At 59.5% G+C, this 26,197-nt stretch overlaps 1 protein-coding gene across 36 annotated transcripts in view; it reads left to right on the forward strand.

Moving 5' to 3' along the window:
* MCF2L (MCF.2 cell line derived transforming sequence like) overlaps positions 1-26,197 on the forward strand; it is a 128,934-nt gene that overhangs the window by 59,929 nt on the left and 42,808 nt on the right. For 28 of the 36 annotated variants that reach the window (XM_072761063.1, XM_072761065.1, XM_026008823.2 and 25 more), the window contains 2 exons: positions 18,882-18,965; positions 21,671-21,785. In XM_072761063.1, the coding sequence (XP_072617164.1) occupies positions 18,882-18,965; positions 21,671-21,785 (199 nt within the window). Of the gene's footprint in view, positions 1-7,010; positions 7,448-18,881; positions 18,966-21,670; positions 24,939-26,197 lie in introns of those variants that run through there. The other 8 variants (XM_026008829.2, XM_072761073.1, XM_072761075.1 and 5 more) reach the window with 2 other exon arrangements.

The following is a 26,197-nucleotide window of genomic DNA, read 5'->3' on the forward strand; positions in this document are numbered from 1 at the left end:
GGAGCTTTCAGGATGAGTAACGGCCCCGAGAAGCCCCTGCTGGAGGCTCTGGACATGACAGCTCCTCAGGATCCCTTCCGTCCTCCTGCCCAGGCGTGCAGTCACTTCCCAGCCTCGTGTGGTCAGCCAGGGAAGCCCATACGCACTGGCCCTCTGGAGTCTGTGGGGCGTCCACACTCGGGGCGCAGCACAGCGCAGCCCCAGGGAGGGTCCTAGCACAGGGTCTGGCTCTGGCATGCTCCCAGGGCTACAGATGAACAAGCTCAGCTTCCCAGGAATGAGAAGCCAGCCCGGTTACAGCAGCAGCAGCCACAGGAGGAGAAGTCTGAGGTCAAGACCAGGGTAATCTTTAAAGAGTTGAATGGGGTCTATGAAGAAAATGGAGTTCACAGTTGGTCAGCAGCATGCGACGCAGAGAAAATGGAGATATGAACTGGCGGTGGGGAGGGCTAGACAGGCCTCCCAACACAGCACCGACTCCAGGCTTCCAGAGTCTCCAGGGGACGCTGGCAACTGTGGGAATCTTCGTGGCCCAGCAGCCAGCCCGCCACCGCCCTTTCCCTGAGGTGAAGAAGTTCCGTGGGACCAGTCAGGTGCCAGGTCCGACCTGGAGCAAGGCCTCTCAGCAGGAGTCTGGGCAGCCCTGCTGGATGCACCTGAGGCTGGAACGTCCATGCTGTGGTTCAAGCTGTCTGTGTGCCCTGGGGAGTCACCTGTCTCGACCTGCCATGTGGGGATGTGGGTCAGGCTCTGTCCCATGGCCAGACCTCTGCCACGCCCTTTACACCAGGACAAGATGAGGCCTGCGGACAGGCAGTGTCATGCACTGTGCCAGAGCCTCCTCACCTCTAGGGCCAGCACTGTGGGCCCCCTCCTTGCCGTGTGCTGAGGCAAGGGGCTCAGTCTTCCCATCCATAAGATGGGCACGGTAGCATGTTTCCCGAGGAGGTGGAGGCCTCTGGAGTTTGCCCAGGTCAGACTCAGGGCCGCCCCGCCCACCTCACCTCTCCTTCTCAGGAGGAGATGCAGGAGGAGCCAATCTGGGTGTCTGCTCCTCACCCACCACATCTCCACAGTGTCTACAGGAGCCTCCTGACAAGCCTGGTCAGCGTGCTCCTGGGGTGAAGGGTGGGGTCCTGCAGAGCTGAGGCCCCAGTACCTGTCACCCAACCCTTGGTCCGAGTTCCCTGCCGGTAAATGATGCTGCTTATTGAGTGTGTGTGTGCTGGGAGCAGTGGGGAGCAGAGGGCAGACCCACGACACCAGGCTTGGGGACCACCAGCACCCAGTCCCTGTCACTGTCCTGTGGCACAGCCCAGCCCACCTGTTTGATCTAAGATTCTGCCCACCAAGACCTAACGTGGTTCCCTCAAGGTCACCACAAGGCTGTGGCCAGCTGCCAGCAGCTCCCCCTGGGCCAAGCCATCCCCCCACCTGTGATCTCAGGAGGAGGCCTGGGAGATCTGACCCCACGGCCGATGGCAGGCACCTGCTTCAGACTCTAGCACCCTGAGGGAGTACAGGGAAGGAGAACGGGGCCAAGGAGGCCCATCCCCAACTGTCTACATGCTGCCCGCCAGCCCTGAGGTCCCTGGGAGAGACGGGGAACAGCAGAGGATGCCCTGGGTGCTGGAGGCTCCCAAGGCACTAGATGAGGCCCACAGCCCTGGCCACAGAGGGGCTCCCAGAGGAATGAAGCCATACCCAGTTGGTCCCTTGGCTCTGCCCCCACCCCAGCCGCAGGGCACAGGCTTCTCTCCAGTCCCCACACCTGGACCCCTGCTCGAGTCCTCTACCCATCGAATCCCCCATGCCCAAAGGTCCTGCCTCACTCCTCCCATACAGCCCCTGGGTCCCCGGGTTCAGCAGGACCTGTGTGCAGCTGAGCCGTGAGCCCAGGTGACCACATTGCCCTGCCTTTCCCTGTGAGATGGAACTTCTTTGGGGACCAGGTTGGAATGGGTACATGGCATCCCTCTTCAGGGGTCCCCTGATACCACATCCAGGCCTCTTCCTCAGATGCACACCAATAGGCCTGTGGGCACACGCCCCTTGGCGCCCATCCCAAAGCTTCTCTAGGCGCCAATACCTGGCTGCACCCGCCCACTGTTTCCACATCCTGGACCGTGTGGGCGGGGCCCTGCCTGCCTCTCAGCTACTCCTCCCCATCCCCATCCCAGTACCCCCACGAAACTCCTGCTCAGACCATCAGACACACCCAGCACTGGCTCTGGCTCCTGTGTGCCACCTGAAGTCACCTCCTGCCAAACTGACACCCCACTCGGCAGTCGGGTGAATCCAGAATTCCTGTCGGGATCCTCATGGGTCCAGGCCACCGTGGCCCACCCCGAAAACCATGGGTCATCTCTCTGTACCTTTCTAAGTCCGGCACACCAAATGCTGCTTCGCCCCCCAGATGGTGGGGCGACCCCACTGCCTCTCCAGGGCAAGAAGCCGGCAGCACCCCGAGCCGGGATCTGAGTCCTAGACACCTGCCACTCGCCACCCCCGCTCCCCAGGGCGAGGCCCACTGGCTCTGGGCCCACTGGCGTCTGTGGGTGGAATCGGCCTGGCCCCACCAGCATCCACCTACAGTGATGTTTCAATTAACCTAAGGCCCCAGCTGTGTCTCTGCTCTGTGTACCCAGCCCAGTGCCCACCTAGACTCACTAATGTGTGAAGAGAAGCTGTTAATCCAGGAGAAGAATGAGGCTCCCTCTGCCAGGTCACACCAGGTCCCAGCTTGTGCCCTCTGGAGGGGAACCATGGGTCCCAGCCCTGCTTGGAGGAGCAGTAGCTCACCGTGGAGGGGATGCTGTCTGTGTCTGCAGTCAGGAAGAGAGCCTTCCTGTTCAGTTCATGGGGACAGGGGCCACGTGTCTGTCGCAGGACCTGCGAGTGTGGGGTTCCAGCCAGGTCTCCGGGGCTTCCCGGCCTCCTCCCCGACTGGGCCCCCACAGAAGTGCAGCCAAGCCTAAAAATGATGTGTGCGAAGAAGGAAAGCTGAGAGTGGGTCAGGGTGGGGCAGCCGGGTCCCCAGGAGCCTGTAGAGGAGGCTGGGTCTGCGCCGTGTCCTCCAAGCTGACGAGCTACCCAAGTGGCTTGGAGTCAGATGGAAATGAGGCCTGAGAGGAAGAGGGAGGAATGGCCTGACCCAGGCCAGCACCGTCTTGGTCTCTGGAGAAGCAGTAGCGGAAAGGATGGGGCTGTAAGGATCCAGCCAGAACCAAACATGGAGGGCCGGGGTGCAGGGAGGGAGGGGGTGAGTAGGAAGGTGGGGGGTAGGCTGAGGGAAGGGATATGGCTGGGAGTGGGAGGGGCTTCGGGAGGATCATGGTGGCTCGAGGACCTAGTAGCCACCGTGTCCAGCTTCACCTGCTGCCCCGTAGAGCAGACACCTGCCTGCCAGGGTTGCTGTGGTGATGAGACCTGCTGTGGTGTGGGGAGGAGGGGGCCCTGTGCCCAGAGCCCAGGAAGCAGGCCTCTGCCCTGTCATCTGGCAGAAACTGGCTGGAGCAGCTCTGGCTCTGCTCTCACATCCTAGTTGTTCAAGGCCTAGAGCCGTACTGAGGTTATGCACGTATTTTTGTAGGATTCAAGGGGACACAGGTTTAGCTTTTCCTGTACCCTGGATGAGGAGAGGTTAGCGCCAAGCTCGCGTCTGTCAGGGCAGCAGCCGGGAGGGGCTGCAGAGCTGCAGGGACTCTGGGCCCACCGGGTCCTTCACATTTTGCATGCCAGTGTGTCGTTGCCTACCCCATCTGCTAAATGTTAGATTTTGACCAATATACTGTGTTTTCTCCCGTAAAGCCGTGTTTGTGGTGACATTCAGGGTCTATCACTTACTTGGGGCTTACTTGGGGCTGCGGCTGCCCAGGCAGGGCCATGGTACGCACGGTTCAAAGAAGACCAGCCTCCAGGCTGCTCCCCAAGGAAAGTAGACAGGGCCCTGGCCCTGAAATAAACCCACAGCCAGGAATGTTGGCAATGGGAAACGGTGGCGCAGGCTGCCGCGCAAGGCCAAGGCCGAAGTCCACAGGGGCTGCCACCATTGTGGTCAGGGTCTGCTCTCGCTTGCCTGCCCCTTGGGGCCCGACTCCCTGGCTTCTCTGCAGTCTGTGCCATGGTAGGTCCGTCCATCCTTACACGCACAGACCATGGGTGGGACCACAGAAAGTTGCTGTGATGTGAGTCAGAAAAGTGTGAATATTCGCAAAATCATCCAGCACGACCCAGTGAGGAATGTTTACATCTCACGAGGAAAACCTGGTTGGCCCAACAGCTGGCTCCGCGTGCTAAGCTCTGGTCCCAGGCGAGCCCTGCTGGCATGCTGGTGGCTTCACCGCCTGTCACACGAAGCACACAGCACAGACTCTGGGACTCCACCCTTTTCTGAGAAGAGTAATTTGTGTCAGCAGATCAGGGCTGACGTCCGCTAACCCCAGAGAGGCACCCACCTGCCGGGCCCGCGGTCAGCCCTGTGCTGTATGCTTCCCGGGCCCCTGAGTCCAGGCTCTTAGCTCAGCTGTCCCCACGGCATGGAATGCTATCCCCAGGCCATTCTTGAGGCTCTGCAGGCCTCCTGCAGCTGAGCTGGTTCTCCGAACGGGCCCCTGACCCTTCGGGCTGCACACTCCAGTCCCCTGCCCTGGAGGACTGGCTCCCCCCACAGTCTGCACCCCAGAGAACACGACTCCAGGTAGAGGTAGAAGCCAGACTCAGAACCACAGGTCCTTGGACTGCTCGGGCATGAGAAGAAAGCCGTGGTGGGCCACCGAGGGACAGGCAGCAGTAGAGGGCCAAGGAGCAGGAACCGCAGTGAGCCCATGGGGCAGTGACCCCAACATGGATGCACCTACCTCCTCCAACCGACAGAACTCCACCCTCAGGGCCTCCAGGGCGGCTGCCAGGCCAGACAATGCACTACAGAGGAAATGCCCGAGTACCTGGCACCTCTGTACCCTCATTACTTCTCTACCCACCCCACCTGTGACCACAGCCACTTACACACATATGCTAGGCCCACAGGAGTTGAAGCGGGGAGAGCCCATCAGGGGCCAGGCCTCTGGGGCAGCCACCCAAGGACCAGCTGAGAGCAGGTGTGAGTGCTATAGATGCAGCCCCTGAGGGCAGAACAGAGTGGGCATAAGTACCTGGACATGGGGCTGCAGGGCATGAGGGTCACAGGGTGAGGTGGGATGGTGAGGGGTGCCCCTCAGGGAGGACACATTTGGGTCCTTCAAAACACACAGTGGATCCCATTAATAATTTGATTTGTCCTGGCCCTTCAATGACCACAGCCAGAGCTGGGGACATAGCTCGCACACCATGGCCTCACTTCTGCAGTGCTGGGTCTGACCATGTGCCTCCTGTCCCCAAATCCCCAAGGCAGCTGGCACACATTTCCTGGATGAACAAACCCCATGTCCGCAAAGGGAAGACCTTCTGCCAGCAGCTTCCTCTGTAAACTCCATGTCGTGGTTCTGAAGGAGATCCATTTTGGAGGAGAACGTGTGCTCGCTGTGTGTGAGCCCCAGGGCCTGCATCCTGGATGCCCCTCAGAGGCATGGGGGATTGCTAGGAGCCCACCTGCCCCATCTTCCCCAGCTGTGTGCCTCGGCGTCAGCCCAGCCCAGAGGGCCAACCAGGAAGACAGGTGCCATGGATCCGACCACGTGTTCCCTGAGAAGTGTAGGGACACGAGGCCCGAGGCCAGAGGCTTGAGGACTGGCCATGGACGTGGTCAGCAGTGAGTCCGACAGTCAGGAGCCGGGGCTGGCCCTCAGCTGCCTGCAGTGAAGCCGTTCTCTTGGACTGGCTGTGCAGTCCCAGGCGTGAGACCCCTCTGGTGCCCAGGCCTGGTGTGCTGTTGGGGTCATCCACCCAGCAGGTTGTGGGGAACTCTGGGCCAGATGTGGCTGTCCTTCCCGGATGCAGGATGAGTGAGTGGGTATGGTGGCACCCAGAAGAGCCAGCCCTGCCTGTCCAGGTGGAGACCGCCCCTGGCCACGGGCAAGGCCCCGTTTCCTGAGAACCCAGGCCTTGGCCCCAAGACCCTGCAGTGCCCAGGGAGTGAGGGTAACAGAGAAACGTGTCCCTCCTTCCACCATGTGCCTCTATTCTCCTCCCACTTAAAAGCCAAGTCCCTTCTGGTGGCGGAGCCTAGGGTCTGATACCTTCTTCCTCAAGGCAGTTTTTCTTAAGTGGCTGGTTCCTGGTGTGGTGTGGGCCTCCCTGCATGCTGGACTTCACAGTGTCCCTGGCCTGGGCCTGCCCAGTGCTGGGGGGCAGTGTGCCAGGGTTCAGCCGGCTGTGTGTGGACCAGCGGCAGTGCTGCTGGGGCCCTGGGCAGGGCTGATGCCAGGGAGTGTAGCCACGGGGAGGCTGGATTGGCTCCACTCTGAAGGCCTTGCCCACTGTGCCAGGGGCTTGCAGCCTGGTCTGCTTGAATGCCCCCTTGTCCATCCCTAGGGCAATGCAGTCGGTGCCGTTGGAGGCAACTGGGGAGCAGTGGACAGGAAGGAGGGGATTGGAGGGGATTGGAATCGTCCAGCAGAGACCAGGTCAGTCTGGCCACATGACGGGCGTGCAGGGGGTGGGGTGTAGTGTGGCTGCAGGGCCACACTGTGCCACAGTGAGTGTGCCCCTGCCAGCTTGAGCCCGCCCGACTCTGCTTTCCCAGCGGCCTGGGCCTCAGGGGGCCACAATCTGTGACCTTGTATCCAGGTGGATAAAACCACCGCCAGGCTGTCCAGCTTCAGGGCCCGGCCATCTACGGCCATCTACGGCCATCTACGGCCATGGGCTCCGGCTCCACCCACCCCGCAGGCTCTTCCTGCCCACAGCCTGGTAGTCACTGGGGGCCTCCCCACCTGGGAGCAGTTCCAACCACCCCCAGCCCAAACCAAACCTGCATTTTAATGAGTTCCCCAGGGAGTCCCCCTCCCCCTTACATTTTCCACCTTAGTCCCTCGGGCCTCTGAGGTCCCAGCCGCTTGGGACCTGTTCACACACATGAACAGCTCTCCAGGGAGCACAGACGGACAGACTCGGGCGGGCACGTGCCCCGGTGCCCCGGTGCAGACACTGCCCCGCCCGCAGGCTGGGATGACTGCGCTGGGCGCGGGGCCCCTGCAGGGAGGGTGCTGACGGGCGGCGGGGATGGAGCTGGGGCCGCGGGAGCGTCACCGCAGGGGCTGGGCAGTTCCCGGGCACCGGCACATCTAGGAAGCTGCGCTCCTGTGCTGGGGATCCAGCACCAAGGCCCCCGGTGACCCAAAAATGGAGCCCTGCCGCCTTCCTTTGTGCGCCCAGGACAGGCGTTCCAGCAGGCAGGCTGCCGCGTCCTGACGCCAGTGCGATGGTGGCAACAGCATGACCTTAAGCCTCATCTCCCTGCTGTCACACGACATCACAGGGCTGTGGCTGCTCCTGAAGACCAGCACAGGTGTGTCTAGGCTTTGTGTTGACGCCGGGAAGGTGTGGGACAGTGCATGGGGGCGAGGCAGGGGTGGCCTTCTGGGGACGCTTACAGTGTTGCCCGTGCAGGATGGGGGTGCTGCGGAGACCACACCTGGTAGGCCCTGTCAGCGGGGTCCAGGCTGGGGCAGGGCCGGTGCAGCTGGAGCCGTACAGGAGCTGAGCTCCTGGGGTTGGGGCGTGTCAGGCGCTGCTGCTGGTTTGTGGCTGTCTCTCTCCCCTGGGAGGGGCCTCCCCTGGAAGCTGGAAGGAGGAGGAGGTGGGGGCAGAGGGGCTCCTTTGTTCCGGCTTTCCAGAAGACACGCCTGTGGTGTGCCTGGGAACCCCAGGCCTGGGGGACTGGGGGCAGTGCTGCGGTCCCTGGCTGTGACCCCACAACTCTGACTCCGGCCAGCGCGATCCCCACGGCTGGAAGGCATACTGCACCCCAACCAGGGACGCTCCAGCAGCAGGATGCAGGCCCGGTGGCCACAGCCTGTGACCATGCCGGCTGCCTGGGCTCTGGGGGACCCTTCCTGTGGGACCTGCTCCCCCGGAGTCTGGGGGGTGGGCACTTCTGAGACCAGGGTGACCAGAACAAAGACCCTGAGAAGGGCCTGGGCACCAGGTGGAGGAGAGGGCTCAGCTCGCCTCTCCTAGTTGCTGTTCTGAGGATGGACGGCTATGCATTTTGAAGGGATTTGTCAGAAGCACATTTTCCACCAGGTACTTCTGCAAAGATTGACAAGTGATTCATCAACTATTTCTGTAAATTTGAATGAATCAGTCAAATTTTAGCCATTAGTGGCAACAGGTAAACATCCAAAATTTCCAGTTTTATGACAAACACTCTTGCTTGTGTACCGAGCGGCTGTGGTGGTGGATGCACCCCACCACTGGGGTCCTCTTCCCACACGGGAAGACAGCACCAAACATCTGGGGAGCCATGTGGACTTAGGCCTGGGGTCAGCACGCCCGGGAGGACGCTGGGTCATGCTCAGCCAGGCTGCAGGTGTGCCATGCTCTCGGGGCACCAGCCACAAACTCTGGTGCCCCACAAGTGTGTTCTGTTCCTAGAGGTTCTTCAGCGTGGCCACCAGTCATGTCAGAGGTCCACTGCTCTCCTAAGTGGAGCCGGGCTCCAGTTCTTGGCCTTTTCCTCAGTTCTTGAGTCCCTCTGACTGACCTTACTTCAGAGGTACACAGGTTGTAGAAGGAGTGTCCTGGGGGTCCGGTGTGATTAGGGCTGGAGGGTCTCCCATCTCCACAGGCTTCTTGCTGTTTCCCCAGACACAAGGGTGTCTGTTGTCTGTGGAGGAAACGGCTGTTGCTGTGCAAGGCAGTGGGTCTTTCTCCTGTGGGAGCTGGGGTGCACCTGGGGCCGAGTCACTGCACACTGGCTCAGATTGGCGCCTGCTGTTTACCTGCAAGGATGCCCACGTCACCCTTCATGTGTACTTGAGTGGAGGCTGGTACCTGCCCTGAGTCAACAAGAGACAAGGGTAGGGCACAGGTGTGTCCCAGGTCCCAGGGTGACTCACGCCGCGGGACAGGACGGTGGTTTGAGCCACCATCGCGGCACATGACCCCTCCCTACCAAAGCCTGACCCACCGGCCCCCACCGCCTCAGGCCGCCCCTGTGCCCGACTCCTGCACCATTTGTGTCGAGCAGGGCGGGGGCTCCCAAGGGACCAGCGACCGTGGAGCATCTGGGCCACCTGGAGAGATGCAGCAGCCCTGCCTCGCAGGCTGCCTCGGTGAGGAGAGGTGCCCTTCTGTGCCCTCCACGCAGCCTTCTCCATGGGTCATTGCTCTTCTTTGCATTGAGGAGTATAGAATTCCAGGTACTCAGAAAGTGTGAAGAGTGCCCGTCTGTAGTTAGGGAAGAATTCTGGGAGCTTGCTGCTGACGTCAGTGATGGACGGCACCACGCCTCCCCTTCTGTTCCCGTGTTTTGTGAGCTGCTTTCTCAGAGCAGATCCAGAGGACAATGCTCTTGAGCACCTGCCCTGAGGAGGGGACAGGGCGGTAATTTCCCTGATCTCTTACTCTTTAATGTTGACAAATAAGAAAACTCTATCAGGAAATCTATTTCCTTTGTTTTTAAACAGCAGCGGCTGGTGTGGGTCTGGAGTGTGTCCCTGGTGTGTGTGTGCGTCTGCTCTTTGTACATAGCGTGTGCATGTGCAGCGTGTGTGTTGGGTAAGCCCACCTGCTACTTGAGAGCCAGCAGAGATGCTGGTGCTGAGAATGTGGACTTGGGGGATCCCGGGCTGGGTGCCACAGGAGGCTCAGCCCAAAGCCAGCATGCGTGGCCGGTGTGCTGTCACACACTGCTCTGCAGCTGATGGTGTTTGCTTCGCTACAACGCAAAATCGTGGTTTCCGAAGAGCAAGAGATGCGGGTCTGACTGCGGGTGTGCGTGTGGGGCTACTTGCTGGACACAGTAGAGATGGCTCTGGTGCTCCACCTCTGCCCGTCCAGCCTCCCCGGCCCCAGAAGCTCCTGAGGCCCTCAGGCATCAGCCTGTTTGGCCTCTGGGGCCGATCCACATGGCACCCATCTCCGGAGGGCCAGCCAGCCCTGTTCTGAGAGCACGCTGGGCTGGCATTCCTGCGGCCACGGGCGCTGGCTCTGCTGCAGGGTGGGCCCAGTGGCTCTGCCCTCAACGTCATAACCCCAGCCAGAAATGGCCACTGGCCCATCCTGGGGCCCTCAGTCCTGGGACGGCACAGAAAGTTCACCAACAGGAACATTACCAATAGTGAAAGGTCCACCGGCACCAAGCCCAGACCCTGTGCGGGTCCGCACCCTCGAGGCAGCTGCAGTGAGCTCTGGGGGCGGCTGGCTCTCCCACTACGTCACATGGCCCCCCTGTGTGCCCGCTGTGGGCTGGCCTGGCTGACACCTGGCTGGCCTCGAGAGCCTCCCTCACCCCCTCCTCCTGTTCAGGGCCCTGAAAACCCAGTTAGCAGGAGTGGACGATAAACTCAGACCCCAGTGTGGCCCCGAGGTCTCCTCACTGGACCTGCCACACCTGTCCCACCTCTGGCCTACATATCCCCAGGAATGTCTGTAAGTAGGCTCAGCAAGGCCCCGCTGTTCCTGTTCTGCAGTCGCAGGCCTGACCGTCGGGCTTTTGTCCCACTGGACCTCGCCACACGGGCAGGGGCCAGCTCCCAGCGTGCCCCAGGTGCACCAAGCCCTGAGGGCTTCACGGGGGCACTTGTAGCACCACGGCTTCACAAGCAAATAATGCTTATGGCTGCCCCTTCTTCCCTGATATTTGCACCTTAAAATCTGCTGTTAATTATGCCTCCATCGGGTTTCTGATCCGCTGCACACATCGTGTCTCAGATGCCCTCGTAACCCTTCTAAGCCTCTATTGTGCTGAGGCTCCTTTGTCAGTTGGGGTGGGGGAGGCTCGGCTCCCAAGCCCTCAGCTGGCCTCACCCTGGCTGCGCAGTGTCCTGGGGCCAGCAGTGAGCCCACGTTCCTGCTTCCACTTATGGGCCAGGATGGCCTCCCGCTGATCCCCAGCCCTGTGGGGCATGGACTGTGGAAACCTTCTGGGTCCCATCGCTGGTTTCTAAATCCGCACAGGTGTGCACTTCGTCACAGAGCCAAGAAAATGACGCTCTTTGATTAAAGCGAAGGATGACTCAGAATTCACAGGATCTCAAACTCCGAGAACTTCAAAGGGAGTTCCCGGCCATGCTCCATCCTCCACATGACCACGGTGTGCCATGGGTGCCCCATGTGCGCAGAGGCCCACGGCTTCGGAGGGTTCCGGGAGAAGTGGGGGCCAGGTCAGCGATCCAGGAAGGATGGGCAAGTGCCACAGCCTCAGGGGACACCCCGGTGTGGGTATGAAGGAAGCCCTCCCTCGCGACAAGAGGATCCCTTCTGGGTTCTAGAGGCTGCAGTCTCTTGTTTGGAGCCGCCTCCCTGGGCCCTGCTGCAGTCAGTACCTGCCCTGAGCCGGGGGTGGACCTGACCACAGGAACCCCTGCCCAGGACCCCAGCTCCATCACATACAGCAGCCCAGGACCGAGGAGCGAGTGGTGTGGCATCTTATCCCCTGGTCCCCAGCCCCGCACCCTCTCCCCTCCCGCTTGGGGGACACCTGGAGCTGAGTGGGCTGTGGTCAGGGTAGGGCCTATGCTGGGCTCACAGACACCCACCTGCTCTAGGTCTGTGCCCATTTCTCTGTTTACCTTTGTGGACCTTAAAACCAGTCTGTGCTCCAAAAGCAGCCACCTGGCTGAAGGCCACATCTGTGACGACCACACAGGAAAGTTCCATAATGGGGTGATTTGGTAAAAGGGTCAGGCCACGCAGCACCCTTGCGGCAGCCTTGTGCGGCCAGCCTCCCTCCCTGCACTCTGCCCTGTCCTGGCGGCTGGGGAGGCACCTGCCAGTGTGGACACCCAACAGGCAGGTGAACTGCCACTGCCACCAGATGACCTGCAGCCGTAGGCGAGAGGCCACCCTTGGGCCTTGGTTGGCCAGCCTGTGGGGTGGGCGTTGACTGGAGGCCTGGAGTTATGTGCCTGTGGGTTCCCTACCTCCACCTCCCATCTTCCTCAAGCCTCAGGCCTGGGAGGGGGACTGAGCCCAGTGAGGTGCCCCAGCCCTGCTGCCATTTCACCTGAAAATGTGCCCATTTCCAGGGCCCGTGTGAGCTGATCTGGGCTGCAAGAGGGGGTCTAGCCCACCCAGGACACAGGAAGAAAGATGCTGAAAGGGACAGGAGCGAAGGTCTGGGGACCCCCAAGGGCAGGGCAGAGGACCGTGGGACCACGCTCACCTGAACACACCTGCCATTCCTACCCTGCGCGTCACAGCGATTCCCTCAAACTGCACGTTCAACTTCAAGAGCTGGAACCAGGCGAAGCTCTGGCCGCGTGGGGCCTCCTGAGTGTGCGCCCCCCCGCCAAATCAGTCAGGGTGAGCCACACACAGCAAGTGTATGCAGAGGTTTCTTACCCACACAGGGACTTTCGTGCACACAGGCAGGCCCAAGGAATGGTCTGGAAAGGCCCAAGGTGGTGTGGATGCAAGGAGGGCACGTGGCTCTGGGCTTTGCTGTGCTCAGGGGGCTGGGACTCCCCACCAGCACCGAAGGAGGGCTCTCACATGGTGGCACCTGGATTGGGGCAGAGAAGCCTGACAGCTGGCACCCAAACATGGAATCTGGGGCTTGAGGACTTGGAAGAACAGGGGCTGGTGTGTGGCCCAGATGCAAGCATGGGGTGTGTCAGCCTGCACATCTGTGGGGCACTTTCATGGGATCAGAGCCCAGGTCACCAACCATCTCGTCTAACAGGGGCTTCAGTGTTTGAATCTGGTTCTGAAACAAGGTCTTTTTTTTTTTTTAATATTTTATTTATTCATGAGAGACACACAGAAAGAGAGAGAGCAGCAGAGACACAGGCAGAGGGAGAAGCAGGCTCCCTGCAGGGAGCCTGACGTGGGACTCGATCCTGGGACTCCAGGATGATGCCCTGGGCCGAAGGCAGGTGCTAAACCGCTGAGCCACCCAGGGATCCCTGAAACAAGGTCTTAAGGAAACATCTGACATTGACTGAAGGGGGGAGATGTTTTCGTGCCCATTCTGATTCGTCAGCATTCCCCGCATCATCATGTATGCAGTTTGCTCTCTTGTGCCCGTCTGGTACACGGGTATGCATGTGCAAGGCTGCACTCCATGCCCCGCCCCCTTCTGGGGAGGACATTGGCAGGTCCTCGGCGCCTGCCGCAGAGGCCACCATGGGCAGTGGTGACAACTGTCGTCTACGTCCTCTGCCATCTAGAAGCAAATAGTCTCCTGCGGTTGTATTGTTCTCGGCAACGGCAGCCGAGGAGAAAACACCGTGGACAGAATTGTGGGCTTGACGCAGCACGCCCCCTCGGTGCCTTAGAAGGCCCAGAACCTGCCAGGGCACAGGGCAGGCTGTGCAGCCCCAAACATTAGTAACAACTGAACACACGCCACTGCCATGCACAGCCACCCTGCGAGCAGGACACGGTGATACGGAAACCAGCTCAGGACTGCCCAGTCCAAATAATAACACTCCTGCCTCCTGGACGGTTGTGGCAAATGCGTGGATACAAGAAGAGCACTCGGTAATGCTGTCACCACCACTTCCAGGTACAGGCTTCTGTGGGAATCAACTGAGACGTCTCGTGGCTGCTCTCGCCAGCCTGTGCATTCAGGAGGCTCTTACTCCTCCGGTACTTTCCATTACACCAAGTGGTCATCGCACAGACGCTCAAGTAATGCTTGCTCTCCTGGCTGACGGGAGACCTTGGCGGGCTGGGGGAGGTCGGCAGGGGCTCCTATCAGAACCTCCCTGAAGGCCGGGTCTTCAGTGGGCGATTCTCCAATGTTACTCCAACACGAGCGCGGGAGGAGCTCCCTGCCAGCCCCCAGAGCCCACGGCCCCTTCCGTCTGTCCCCAGTTGCAGAGTTGGGCCAAAGAAATGCTCTGGTCTGGGGGACGGCAGGTGCTGAGCACCACTTGCCCTGGCCATGGCTTGGGTGCCATCTCCACAGACTCAGGCCACCTGAAGCTGGTGTTAAGGAGGATTCCGAGGGCCATCGGGGCTGACTTGCCTGCCCTCGGCAAAGACAGAGGTGAGTGGCCCCTATGCGGGTGTCTGCTGTGGCCCTGCTCACCAGGGCAGAGGTAGTGTACTTAACTTCCACGGGACTGTGTTCCAACATTGTTTTTGACTAAGTTGCGTCCAGCTCAGAGCTCAGAACCCATCGAGTATGTGCTGTGACATCCACAATCCCATGCCCAGGATTGTGGGCGGGGACGCCCGCCACAGCTGGCCCAGTGTGAATGCGGACAGCGCATCCTGCGGCGCACCCAGCTGACAGCCTTCCTAGGATAGGCGTTGACGAACGGGATGGGGTTTGCTGTTACGGCAGAGACAAACCCTCCTAGTGTCCCCAAGTGTGCCACAGACCACACCACCTCCAACCTGCTGTCCGCCGGACTGGAAACAGGTCTGAGCTCAGCTCAGCATCACCTGGCGGGGCAGCTGGCACTGGGTCCACTCAGTGACTGTGCCCACATGGGGCAGGTAGGGTGGAGAATGCAGGGTGGCCATGGGCAGGAGAAAGCCGACGGCCCTGGCACAGCCTTGTCCAGCCTCCACGTCCCTACTGAGTGGGTGCCTGGGGACTGAAAGCTCTCTGCAGTGGAAGATGCTTTTCCCACGATGCAGTTTTGCCTGAGCATCTTTTTTTCTACACGGTGTTGTATCTAAGAATTGGTGAGGATTTGCTTCCTGAGATGAGGACATCTGCTGACCTGAGTTAAGGATGCACTACCTGTAATGGGATCTGGTCACACCCACTCCAGTCACAAATGACCATGAGGAACACACAGGTATTGGGAGAACCCACCACCCAAGCGGCCTGGACCTTGGGCATCTGGAGTGGCTGCAGCACAGAACCCCCACGCAGCCCCTAAGGAGCAGGGGGCCTCCCTCTTACTCAGCAGGACTCTACTCCTCTGTGTTCTCCTTCCTCCTGTGCCTTCTGCACACACCTTGCTCCTGGTTTGGAGACCACTGGATCCGTTTGGCAGTGTGAGAACCCCACCCACGTGTCACTCCACCTTGGACTTTGTATTTTGAGTGAAAATAAAAACCTTCAGGTGTGGACTTTCAAGCAATTGTACAAGCATGGCCAAAGGCTTCTGCTACTGCCCACACCTGCTGCTTCTAAGCAGGGTCCAAGGTCACCAGCAAGCAGCAGGGAAGGGCTGCTGAACCCAAATCGAGACTTCTCCTGGGGTGCAGGGGCTACCTGGCCCAGGATGGTCCACTCTTTGTAAGTGGGCTTTCGGGGCCCCCACAAACCCTCCATCTACTGTAGGCCCTGGTCCTGGGAGTGGCCACCCCACTGAGCAAAGCTGAGGGTCACGTGGTCCTTGGAGCGGACAGACGTGGCCAGAGTCTCCAATGCAGCCCCATCTCCATTAGGAAATTGTCCTCAGGGATCCCTGGGTGGCGCAGCGGTTTGGCGCCTGCCTTTGGCCCAGGGCGCGATCCTGGAGACCCGGGATCGAATCCCACGTCGGGCTCCCGGTGCATGGAGCCTGCTTCTCCTCCCTCTGCCTGTGTCTCTGCCTCTCTCTCTCTCTGTGACTATCATAAATAAATTAAAAAAAAAAAAAAAAAAAAAGGAAATTGTCCTCAAAGCAAGCTCTGCAGTCACTGCGCAGGAGGAGGAGTGCTTGCAGGTGGTCTCACTGTGTTGGGAGGAGGCTCTAGGGATGGGGCGTACTGCCACCCCTGCCCTCTAAGACTGCAGCCCAGAAGGGGGCCTGTTCATAACCGTGTGAGCAGCTTGCAGTAGTGGAGCTTCTCCCCCAGATCCTTGTCCGTAGCTGAACCGAGGAGAGGTTCCTGCCCAGGGGTGAGCAGGCCTCCAAGCCCACCCAGCCCCACCCCTGGGGGGGGCCCCACAGGCAGCACTGCCTGCCCTCTCTGTGCCCCTTGTGAGCCTCCCTCAGATCAACCCGGGGATTGGCTCATCACCTGGGGTCTCCTTCTGCATCTGGTGAGATGGGTAGTTATTCACGCAGCACTGTGCTCGCACAGAGTGGTTCTCTGAGGAGTGGGGCCCTGCCTGACCCTTTTATTGGGCCAGCGGGTGGGGCGACTCTCTTCCTGTCCAGACCTCTGACACTGGAGCACCAGAGGAGGCTTACCCGTTCCTGCACAGGGGCTCCCCCCATTTCCTGCTGAGCCGGTGGTCACAGTGTGCCCTCTGCTACGAAGGGTAAACCTGTCCCGTCCCAGAGCAAGATCAGGATGCAGGGTGGGCAGGAGCTGGCCATGGCCAGGGGGCCGCAGGAGCCACTAGGTGACAGTGACACAAACCACATGCCCTGGTCTTTATTTCCAGCTGATGGAGGGGTGTCCAGTGACCACATAAGCAGAGTGGCACTTAGATGGAGTCCCTACAAACGGACTTATCTCTGTGCCATTCCCAGCACAGGCTATGCACAGAGTGATGCTCTCGGTCATACCTAAATGGGGTCTTAGACCTAAATGCAGTATTAGAATGAGATCTGCCCCAGAAGCCTGGCCAGTGTGGGATCCACCAGTCCACACGTCCCAGCGGTCAGCACCCCGTGAGCTCTGCAGACTCTGTGCCAACCTGTGTTGAGTGCCAGAAATAACTTTGCCGAATTAGCTGGATTCCAAATGCTGCTCTGGGAAGTCACTGTGTCATGCATCTCTTGCTGAGTGCCTGAGTAGTGGGTCCGCAGGAGCTCTGGTGGGTGTGCAAGGGGCTGTGAGGCCCAGCCCAGGCCAGGGGGTGGAGAAAGCCTTCCCTGAAGAGGTGACATCTCTGGCAGGAACTGAGGAAGATTGGACTGGCCCGCAGATATGGGAGAGGCATCACTAGGAGCAGCTCGTGTAAAGGCTAAAGTCCCCGAGCCTGAAGGACCTTGGCCCACCCATTGGAGAAGTTCCGGGAACAGGAGAGCAACCAGAGGAGAGTGGTTGACGAGGCCCAGGGAGGTCTCTCCAAGAAACCAAATTCACGTTGGTGATGATCCAGCCAGTGGGACTGTCCCTCTGTCACAGAACAGCAATCATCAGTAAGAGCAGCCCTGTCTAGCATGTGGGAAAGCCCTGTGCCACCGGGGTAGCTGGGCACAGACGCCATCTGAGGATTACCGTGCAGCATCCACCATCAGAGACCTGGATGCCCATGGTCATCTTTCCTCGTGGGCTGGTGGAGTCTGGCGGGAATCCTGAGGTCTGGGTGGTGGGGAGGTCTGGGAACTGGCACAGACTGGAGACTACAATCGTCACAGACGCTGGGTCCCCATGAAGGGACTTGCTCACTCAGAATCCAGGCTGCTTCCCCTGCCCTGGACCTGTCTCCAGACTGCCGGAGGCCTTACCAGCCACGGTCTGTGCTTGATAACATGTGTCTCTGGGATCGCAGAGTCTGAACCGACGAACGGTGGCACAGGTGCAGTATTAACTGTGCTATTCCTTCCAGTGGAGAAGGAAATTCTGAACGTCCAGCCCCCGTCCCATCTGGGCTGTGCACTGCAAACAAACATGTGGCCAACGCACATCCCCTCGTCCAGAATTCAGAAAACCTGTCCAAGCTCTCTCAGGGCCTTCATTCCCCACAGGGGAGCTGCTGCTGAAATGTCATGCAGCGGCCTCAGAGTTGGGGAGGCCGGGCAGGCCCCGCCCTTCTGAGTGTGAGGAACACTAGCTGCTGCCCCCTCCTGACCGCAGATCCTCCCACTGCCACTCTGCGGGGCCGGGCAAGAGGCAGTGGCACGCCTGTCAGGAGCAGGGCCGTCAGGGTGCGTGGCTGCTCCAGAGAGCTGCCTGTGTGCCCAACTGTGTCACCTGTTTACTCTGGCTTGTTTGCAAGACCAGAAGAGCTGGACTTCAGGCTGCTCCGGGCAGGTAGCGTTTTGCTGCCTCCGGGGTGATGTTCAGGGCCAGAAGAGCTCCCTGACCGGTTTCTCCAGGCTGTTCACGGCCTGGGCCTCCTACTGGGCCTCCTACTGGGCATGGGAGAATCCGAGAGTGGTCAACACGGGTCCTGAGTCTCTACAGAAATGCTGCTAACGCCCCAGAATGCAAACTCTGCCGTTCAGTGGGGGTCTGGCTGTGAAGCACACGATCACTGGTGTGGCACTGAGGCCGGCACCCCAGCTTCACACACTCTGCAGGGACATCTGGTTGCCGGACCCCAGGCTCCCCAGAGTCTCCAAAAACCTCCTTGCTTCCCATCAGTCTCCAGGGTGCAGCTCGGGCTGCTGCCAGGTCGCCCCCAGGCCCCTGAGGTGGCCCTGCTGCCTCTCCTGTCTGCAACAGTATCTGGCTCAGGGACCCCTGGGCACCGCTCGGCATCCGACAGGTGGGGGCCCCTTGTGCGGGGTAGGCCTCATGTCCCTGTGTGTGTATGGAGGCTGCAGACGCAGTGCCACGGCCAGGTCTCCCTGCTGACCTGCAGGCCTCGGCTGGGCCACAGTGGCTGAGCATGTGCCCAGCCACCCCTGGGGCGCCGGCAGGGGCGGGGGCCGTGTGCTCCCGGGGGCTGCACGCCAGGCACTGCTCACGGGTGGCTCGTCCTAGTTCCCCGCCCTCACATCCCTGCACCCTTCTGCCTGCACATCCGTCCATCCCTCCTCCCGCCTGCCTGCCTCCTCTCTGCCTCATGCCGCATCTTAAATATTGATGAACCACCCAGCACCTAGCTTTCTGTGTGCTGAGAAACAAAGGTTTCTGTGCTTTGGAAACTCAAATCCCTTTTTCCGAGCACGTGACCGCTGGTCCTGTCAGGTGTTCATGGATGTGCATGGCTGTGTGAGGTGGTTCCCACCAAATGACATGGTGTCTATCTGCTCTCCCTGCAGATGAAATCATGCACCAGGACATCACACCGCTCTGTGCCGCGGACATCCAGGACCAGCTGAAGAAACGCTTTGCATATCTGTCTGGTGAGCGCCGGGCGGGCAGGCAGGAGGGAGGGTCTGTGCCAGGCGGTAGGTACCTCTCAGTTTCCTGTGATGACGTGGGCCTGGTCCGGGTGGTGGAACCAGGGACAAGGCCTACAGCACGGCCTGCTCTGGATTTCACCGAGGGCCAGGAGAGGCTATGCGATGCCTGTGGTGGGGGTAGGCGGCTTGGGGCCATAGAAGAGCCAGCTGGAGGTCACTTGGGGTCCTGAGAGGGACAGAGCCCAAGCGCTCCTGCCTGCGGTGTCCAGAACATTCCTGCACCGGGTGAAGTAGGAACAGGGCAAAGCTGACCTCATTCTTGCAATGTCCAGCTGCTGGGAGCCTCCCCAACAGAGCACACCTAGCCTCTGCAGAGAAGGCCCCGGAGTGCAGCAGCCTGCCTTGGGGTCCCAATTCCCAGACCCTCTGCAGCTGCACCCTCTCCTCAGGACGAGGTGTTACCTCCACCCCGTGAGATCACCTGCTGTCCCGTCTGGCCAGGGTGTGCAACCCCAGCCACCAGACAGTGCCAGAGTGTGGTAGGTGCTAAGGGTGTGAGAGCACCTGAGTGGGCCACGCTCACGGCTATGCGGGTGCCCCATTGGGACAAAACAACCTATCACAGGCTCCTCTTTGCAGGCAAGTGGCCCCACTCACAGGTGGCCCTTCCCCTCCTGAGCCCCAAGACTAGTCCTCACCCCCAGGGGCTGCCCTAGCCTTTCTCCAGCTCTCCTGCCTGTGCCCTGGGCTGGAAGCCTGACATGTGGCCCAGAGTTCAGGGGCCACAGTGGGAACCCAAGGTTCTCAGCAGGACAGAGTGGGGAGCTCAGGGGGGGCTTATCAACAGGAGGGCGCATCCGTCACTGTGGGGGTGCTGCCTCGGGGGCTGAGGCTCTGTGCAGGCTCCTGCCACCTGCCCGCCCTGCCCTTTGAGGACCCCAAAGCCCCAGGTGTGATGCATAGTGACCCAGACTCATGACCTTAACCTTCCTCTAGGTGATAATCCCACCCTCCTGGCCTTACCTGGGGAGGAAGCAGAGCCCCAGGATGGCCCTAAGGCTCCCCTCCACACAGCTTTTCTATTATGCAAATGCCAGCCAATAGCTCAGGCAGGGATGTTGCAGATATGAGGAGGGTCCCTCCCCGTGGGCCTGACCTAGCCTGACCTTGCCTGCTGCTTCTCATAGGGCTCCTTCACATGGGGATCTGGCTGAGTGACAGTGAGGATCCATCCCAAGGCAAGTCCCCCCCCCCTTACACCCCACCGGGCACCTCCAGCACCTCCCACAGTGAATACCATGAATATCTTCCCCGGTTCAGGGCACCCGACTGCATCCCGCCACCAGCACCTCCACGGTGTGTGGGTGCTCAGCCCCTCGCCCCTGCAGACTTACACAGACTAAGGTTTTCAGCATAATTCCATCAACGGCATCAGACTTGGTGCTTTTGGACTTTGCCGTAAATCAGTGAGAAATTTGAGGACATGCCTGAGAAACACTGGGAGATCCCCTGGGGCCTGAGCCGTGGGGATTGGGGGGGCTGCCCGGATGCGCTCCAGTGAGGTCTAGGATGTGGTGAGCCCACGCTCACTGCTCAGGCTGCCTCCAAGCTTAGGGAGGTCCAGACAACCCTTTTATTGATTTATCGTTAATTCCATAGGTGGGAATTCAGAAAGGGCCTTCCTGTGGTTCTTTTGCCCCATGTGGCACAGCTGGTTGGAGTCAGAGTGCTGCACTCACACACGTGGCATCTCTGGTTCCCTGCACGAAGCCAGCCGCTCCCTCCCCAGCTGGTTGGGCTCCCTGGCATGTGGTGGCCACAAGGCTGCTGCTCCCTGGATGGCCAGCATCCACAAAGGAGCTCTGAGCCGGGAGGATGGACATTGCTGTATCCTGCGGCCCAGCCTCAAGAGTTTCCCAGCATCACTTGTGCCACATCCAACAGGCCAGACAGGTGGTGGAGGCAGGGGGAGACAGGCCATCCATCAAGGGAGCCATCTCCAGCCGCCCCAGCATGCCGGCTAGCAGGTAGACTCTAAGCTGGGCCTGGTGACTCCTCGGTGTTCTTGGCCTCTGGCCTGTCCACTGCTTCTCCGATTGTCTGTGGGACAACTCAGACCCCATGTGCCCCAGAGCAAACCCAGCCTCCTCTTCAAGATCATCTTCCCAGGTTCTGGGCCCACACCCAACTCTTCCTTGCTGTGTCGCGGCTCAGAAAGGTCCCCCTGGTCCCCCTCCCCTGCCCAGTGCCCTCCCCTCTCACGCTGCCAAAGTCATGGCCCCCTCTGGTCCCAGTTGTCTGAGGGGGTGGGTCACAGACCACGCAGAGCCTCAGGAGGTCGGCTAGGGTGGGAGACCGACTGTTGTGCAGAGTTTAAAGTGGCTGCCATCCTTTACAAAACACAGAAAACTACTTCTCAGCATTAGCAAGCAAGTGGGATGCCTGTGGGAGGAGGCGGCACCATCTCAATCGTGTGCAGGAACCCAGGGAACGTTTGGGAGGAAAAGTGCCGCATATTCCGGTGGCTGCCCCATGAGGACAAGATAATAGGGGATTGTTGGAACACATGTATGTCACTCTTGTACACGCCAAGGGTTTCCCTGAAAAGCACACGTTTCTTCCCTAATGAGCAAGCCCAGCTGCGACAAGACACCATCCATTCTGGGTGGACGCAGGCACTAAGTGCTGCCTCGCTCTCTCCCCAGGTGGGCGGGGGCAGGACGGCAGCCCCGTCATCACCTTCCCAGACTACCCGGCCTTCAGCGACGTCCCCGACAAGGAGTTCCAGAATGTCATGACCTACCTCACCAGTATCCCCAGGTGCGTGCTGCTGAGCCTCGAGGCTATCCAACAAGGAGGTAGTGGGGGGGGGGCGGGGGGGGGACGTTGATAGGGGAGAGCTTGCTTCTTGTCTCATGAGTAGAAGAATGAAAAGCGATAGAAATGTATTAAGCAGAGATGAAGAAAGCTCTCAAAAGTGAGAGGGGTCCCAGCAGGGTTGCCACTGAGGCCTTTTACCTTCTTTTATAGGAAACTGACCAGGGAACCTGGTAAATTTCTTGTCACTATCGGTGTATTTGTAAATATCATGTCTATGTTTAGGACAAACATGGTGCACTTGTAACAAACCAGTGTTTCTTTGTAAATGACATGAGCACAAACAAGGGTTCCCTTCTCTCTGGTTAATATCTCCCCCATAACATTTCTCTGCATCTGGGATTTCTGTGATCACTTAGTAGCCATGAAAGGGGGAGACTCCCTAACATTTTGGAGCCAGGGAGCCGGGTTTATTTTTCCTGTTTGTCCTGTCTCATCTCAGTTTTCTTGGGATGGGTAGGAGCCTGACTCTGGGGCCTTTCCCTGCCCAGCCCCATCTGTCCCTGACTCATTCCTACATTGATGGCCCCACAGAGCAGGTGGGGTCCGGGGCCAACAGAGCCTGGGGGACCTCGCTCACAGCATCCAGCCCTCCGTTACACAGGCAGGGCCACTGTGAGCTGTAGGCCTTCTGCTCCATGAGGGAAGACCCTTGGGGGCTCAGGCCTGACCTGCCATGCCCCTCATGCCCTTCACGTGGGGAGAACAGACCCCAGAGGCAGCTCCCCCATCGGGGGTTCTGTTTTATTATGAGCAGAGCTGGACCCTACGTTCCAGAAAGGCAGGGTTACACCTGATTAGTTTCCCAGCCACACCGGGGCGTCCCATGGATCCTTGAGCCGAGGGGGCTACCTGAGAAAGGGGAGGACGTGGACCTCACACCCTGATGAGCAATAGCCGCAGCACACTGGGTCAGGACAGCCTCGAGGGTGACCTCGTCTCTCCAGTGACGCAGTGGAGAAGCTCAGCCTCCTGCATCCCCAGGACGCCATCCTCACTCCTCAGTGTCCATAAGGACAGGTTCTGAATTTGCATAATTTAGAGCACCATGAATTGATCTAATCTGAAAATAGACCAAAATGGCAAGTTCTATCAGCAGGTTCCTGTCATATGACAACAGCCTGTCACCAATCAGTGCTGGGGGTTGTAGATCCTTCTAGTACCCTGGGATGGGGGCGGGGAGCCCTCCTCAGGGATCTGGGTGCTGAGTGGTCACCTGGCAGGACAAAAATGGGGTCATGGCCTGGGTCACACAGGGTCCACCATTCTTTCATTCTGAGCACTGGGCTCCGGGTGGCTGAGTGGAGGTGGAGGGACCACAGGCAGCCCGGGAGCCTAGCAGCCTTCCTTAGGGCCCCTGGGCCAGCTGTGCACCCTCGAGGGGCTTCCAGTGGGTGGAGGGGGCTGCAATACCTCTGAGAGTCTCCGTTCCTTGTCCCTGGGCCTTGGGGTCAGAGATGGAATGGCAGTTGTCAGGCCCACTCTGCCCCCTAGGCCACCAGCCATGAGTGCAGGCACAGCGCCGTGAAGTGGTGGGAAGACACGGGCTCCCGGTGGTCAGGCACCGAGAGGCATCCTTGGGAAGGGACGCGGGTTCAGGGACATGTGGGGTACCCAGGATGGTAACTCCAGTCCCCCATGTGCACAGCAGTGGGCGTGGAATGCTGTGGGAGCCCGCAAGCAGGGCTTGCCGCTGACCGTGAATGCCCATGTGGTCTCTGGTCTGGGTGCAGCCGCCTGAGTCCAGGAGAGGCCGTGGCCAGCCCAAGACTTGGTGCCTGGAGCAGACATGTTGTGCCCAAGATCGTGAATCCGAGAAACCACCAAGGAGCCGACACCGATGCAAACACATGAGGGTTTATTACAAGCTCGAGCTTGGGTCCAAGGGTACCCTATGCAGCGGAGCAGGGACTTGGACCCCGAGACTAAGCGGGGTAGCAGCTTTATAGGGGCCAGTGGCCCATGGGATATGCAGAAAGTTGCACAGTCATGTCGGTCCACACGCAGGTGGCCGATTGAATTACACCTTACCCTATAGTATCCACTTGAGCTGGCCTGTTACTGTGGTCAGAAGGCAGGGTTACATTGTTAGGAGCCGATTTCCGATTAGGGTGTGCCCAGCGGCTTGACTAGGGTGGGGCAGCACCTTAAGCAATAAGCAGGTTATGTGGGGGTTATAGGGGAGGTGGCGGGTGTAGCACAAAATGGAGTCAGTCCTGCTCTGCTTGTCCAGGGGTAGGGGATTTTTGTCAAATTTCCTGGGTCCCACAGACAGTGGCAGCTTGCTACAGTGACAGCTAAGTGCAGGGCAGGGGTCATGAGGCATTCTGTTTTCTGGTCACTCTTGGATGTTTTAAAAGTCAGAGAATCATTTTATGTTTAGAAATGTCAACATCCTATAGTCCAGGCCTGATGTGGACGTGAGCCCTCTCCCCAGGCACAAGCAGGCATGATGCTGGGGAGGGGGCAGCCGGACCTCTAGCACCTCTCAGGCCTTCCAGGCTTGCACAACAGGTTGCCCAGGGGTTCCCATGCTTGCTGGTCTTGGCAGATCTGGCCTGGGGGCCTTTGCACTTGCTGCCCCTTGGTGGAGCACTTGAGATGGCTCCGTTTCATGCTCCAGGCCTCCTCAGGGAGGCCCTCCATCACGCCCACCTAAAGAAAGAAACCAGCCCCTCCATCTCAGAGCAAGCAGGGCCCTTGCCCACCAGGCTTCCTGGGTCTTGTACGAAATGGTCACAATCATAGCTCCACGTCTGCCTAGGATGCAGGCCAGGGACAGCAGGCACATGGTTCCTTGGCAAATGTGTGCTGGACTAATCATGTTCATTTGGAGACACATGAAGCAAATCACAGGGCAAGCTCCCTGACCCCTCTGATTAGGACAGCAGGCTTTCTGTCTCTGCTCTTCTATCCTTGGCAGAATGAGCCCTTTCCAGAAGCCTCGTCTCCCAGAACACGCGCACGGCTCACACGCAAAGTGCCGCTGGCTCCGTGGCCCCGTGGCTCCACGGTGCTGTTGAGCAACCCGAGAGGCCCCTGTGCGTATCTGAGGCCCAGAGCTGTGGGCTCTATTCCTGAGGACCAGGGTGTGTGGTAGGTGTCACTCAGCCTGTGGTTTACCCTCTGTCTCCTTTCCGGGTGAGGGGGGTAGTAGGAGGGCCAGACGCAACCCCACGTGTCTGCTCCAAGAAGACAGCTGAGGCCCCCAAGGGCACATGGGGTCACAGGAGAGGAATCGGGTGCTAGGGGTGCAGCCCTGAGCAGGACCTGGACCCGGCCACTCCCACCACCTTCTCTGGGGAGCCCTCAGTCCTGACCCTGAAGGTGGCAGTGGAGGAGGTCAGGTCTGAGAGAGGGACCTGTTTGGGTGGGGCCATCTTCCTCCAGAGCCACTGCATTCCTGCACGGCTGGGTGCTCACGGAACCCCCTGACTATGAGGAAGTCCCCAGGGGGAGCCAGGCCCTATGTCCCCATCTTCAGGCCGAGGACCAGCCAGGTGCTGATGCCCAAGAGAGGCCGTGGCCCTGCTCTCCTTTGGGACCTGGGACGCCCCCACCGCCTCCCTGTGCACGGGAGGAATAGGTGGGCAGGCAGATCACTGTCCTGGCCCTCTGGGTCAGGGAGATAGGCGGGGAACACCCCTACCACGGGTGGAAGGGTAGGATTACAGCAGGTGGTGCAGTCGTGCAGACTGCTTCTCTGAGAACTTAACTCACGGTTCTTAAACCCAGCTTTAATCGCATCTTATATTATTTTTTAAAGATTTTATTTATTCATGAGAGACACACACAGAGAGAAGCAGGCTCCATGCAGGGAGCCTGACATGGGACTCGATCCCAGGTCTCCAGGATCAGGCCCTGTGCTAGAGGTGATGCTAAACCACTGAGTCACTGGGGCTGCCCTAATCGCATCTTTTAAAACAACGTATGTGCTGCTTTAGTCATTACTGCAAAAGCAGGAGCCCCTATTCAGCCATGACCCTGATTGGTAGTTCCTGGCTGTGTTGAAATCTCTCATGGCAGCCCAGCAGGCCTTGTCTGCATGCACAGAAATGGGAAGCACCTGACTGTGTTGTGCCCAAGATCGCGAATCTGAGAAACCACCAAGGAGCCGACACCGATGCAAGCGCATGAGGGTTTATTTGCAAGCTCGAGCTTGGGTCCAAGTATACCTGACGCAGCGGAGCAGGGACTTGGACCCCAAGGCTAAGAGGTGTAGCAGTTTTATAGGGGCCAGTGGCCGATGAGATTGTAACACACACAGAAGATTGCATAGTCATGTCGGTCCACAAGCAAGTGGCCAATTGAATTACAATTTACCCTATCGTGACCGTTTGAACTAGCCTATCACT

Source organism: Vulpes vulpes, chromosome 6, assembly GCF_048418805.1.
Source record: "Vulpes vulpes isolate BD-2025 chromosome 6, VulVul3, whole genome shotgun sequence".
In the NCBI taxonomy this organism is placed as follows: Eukaryota; Metazoa; Chordata; class Mammalia; order Carnivora; family Canidae; genus Vulpes; species Vulpes vulpes.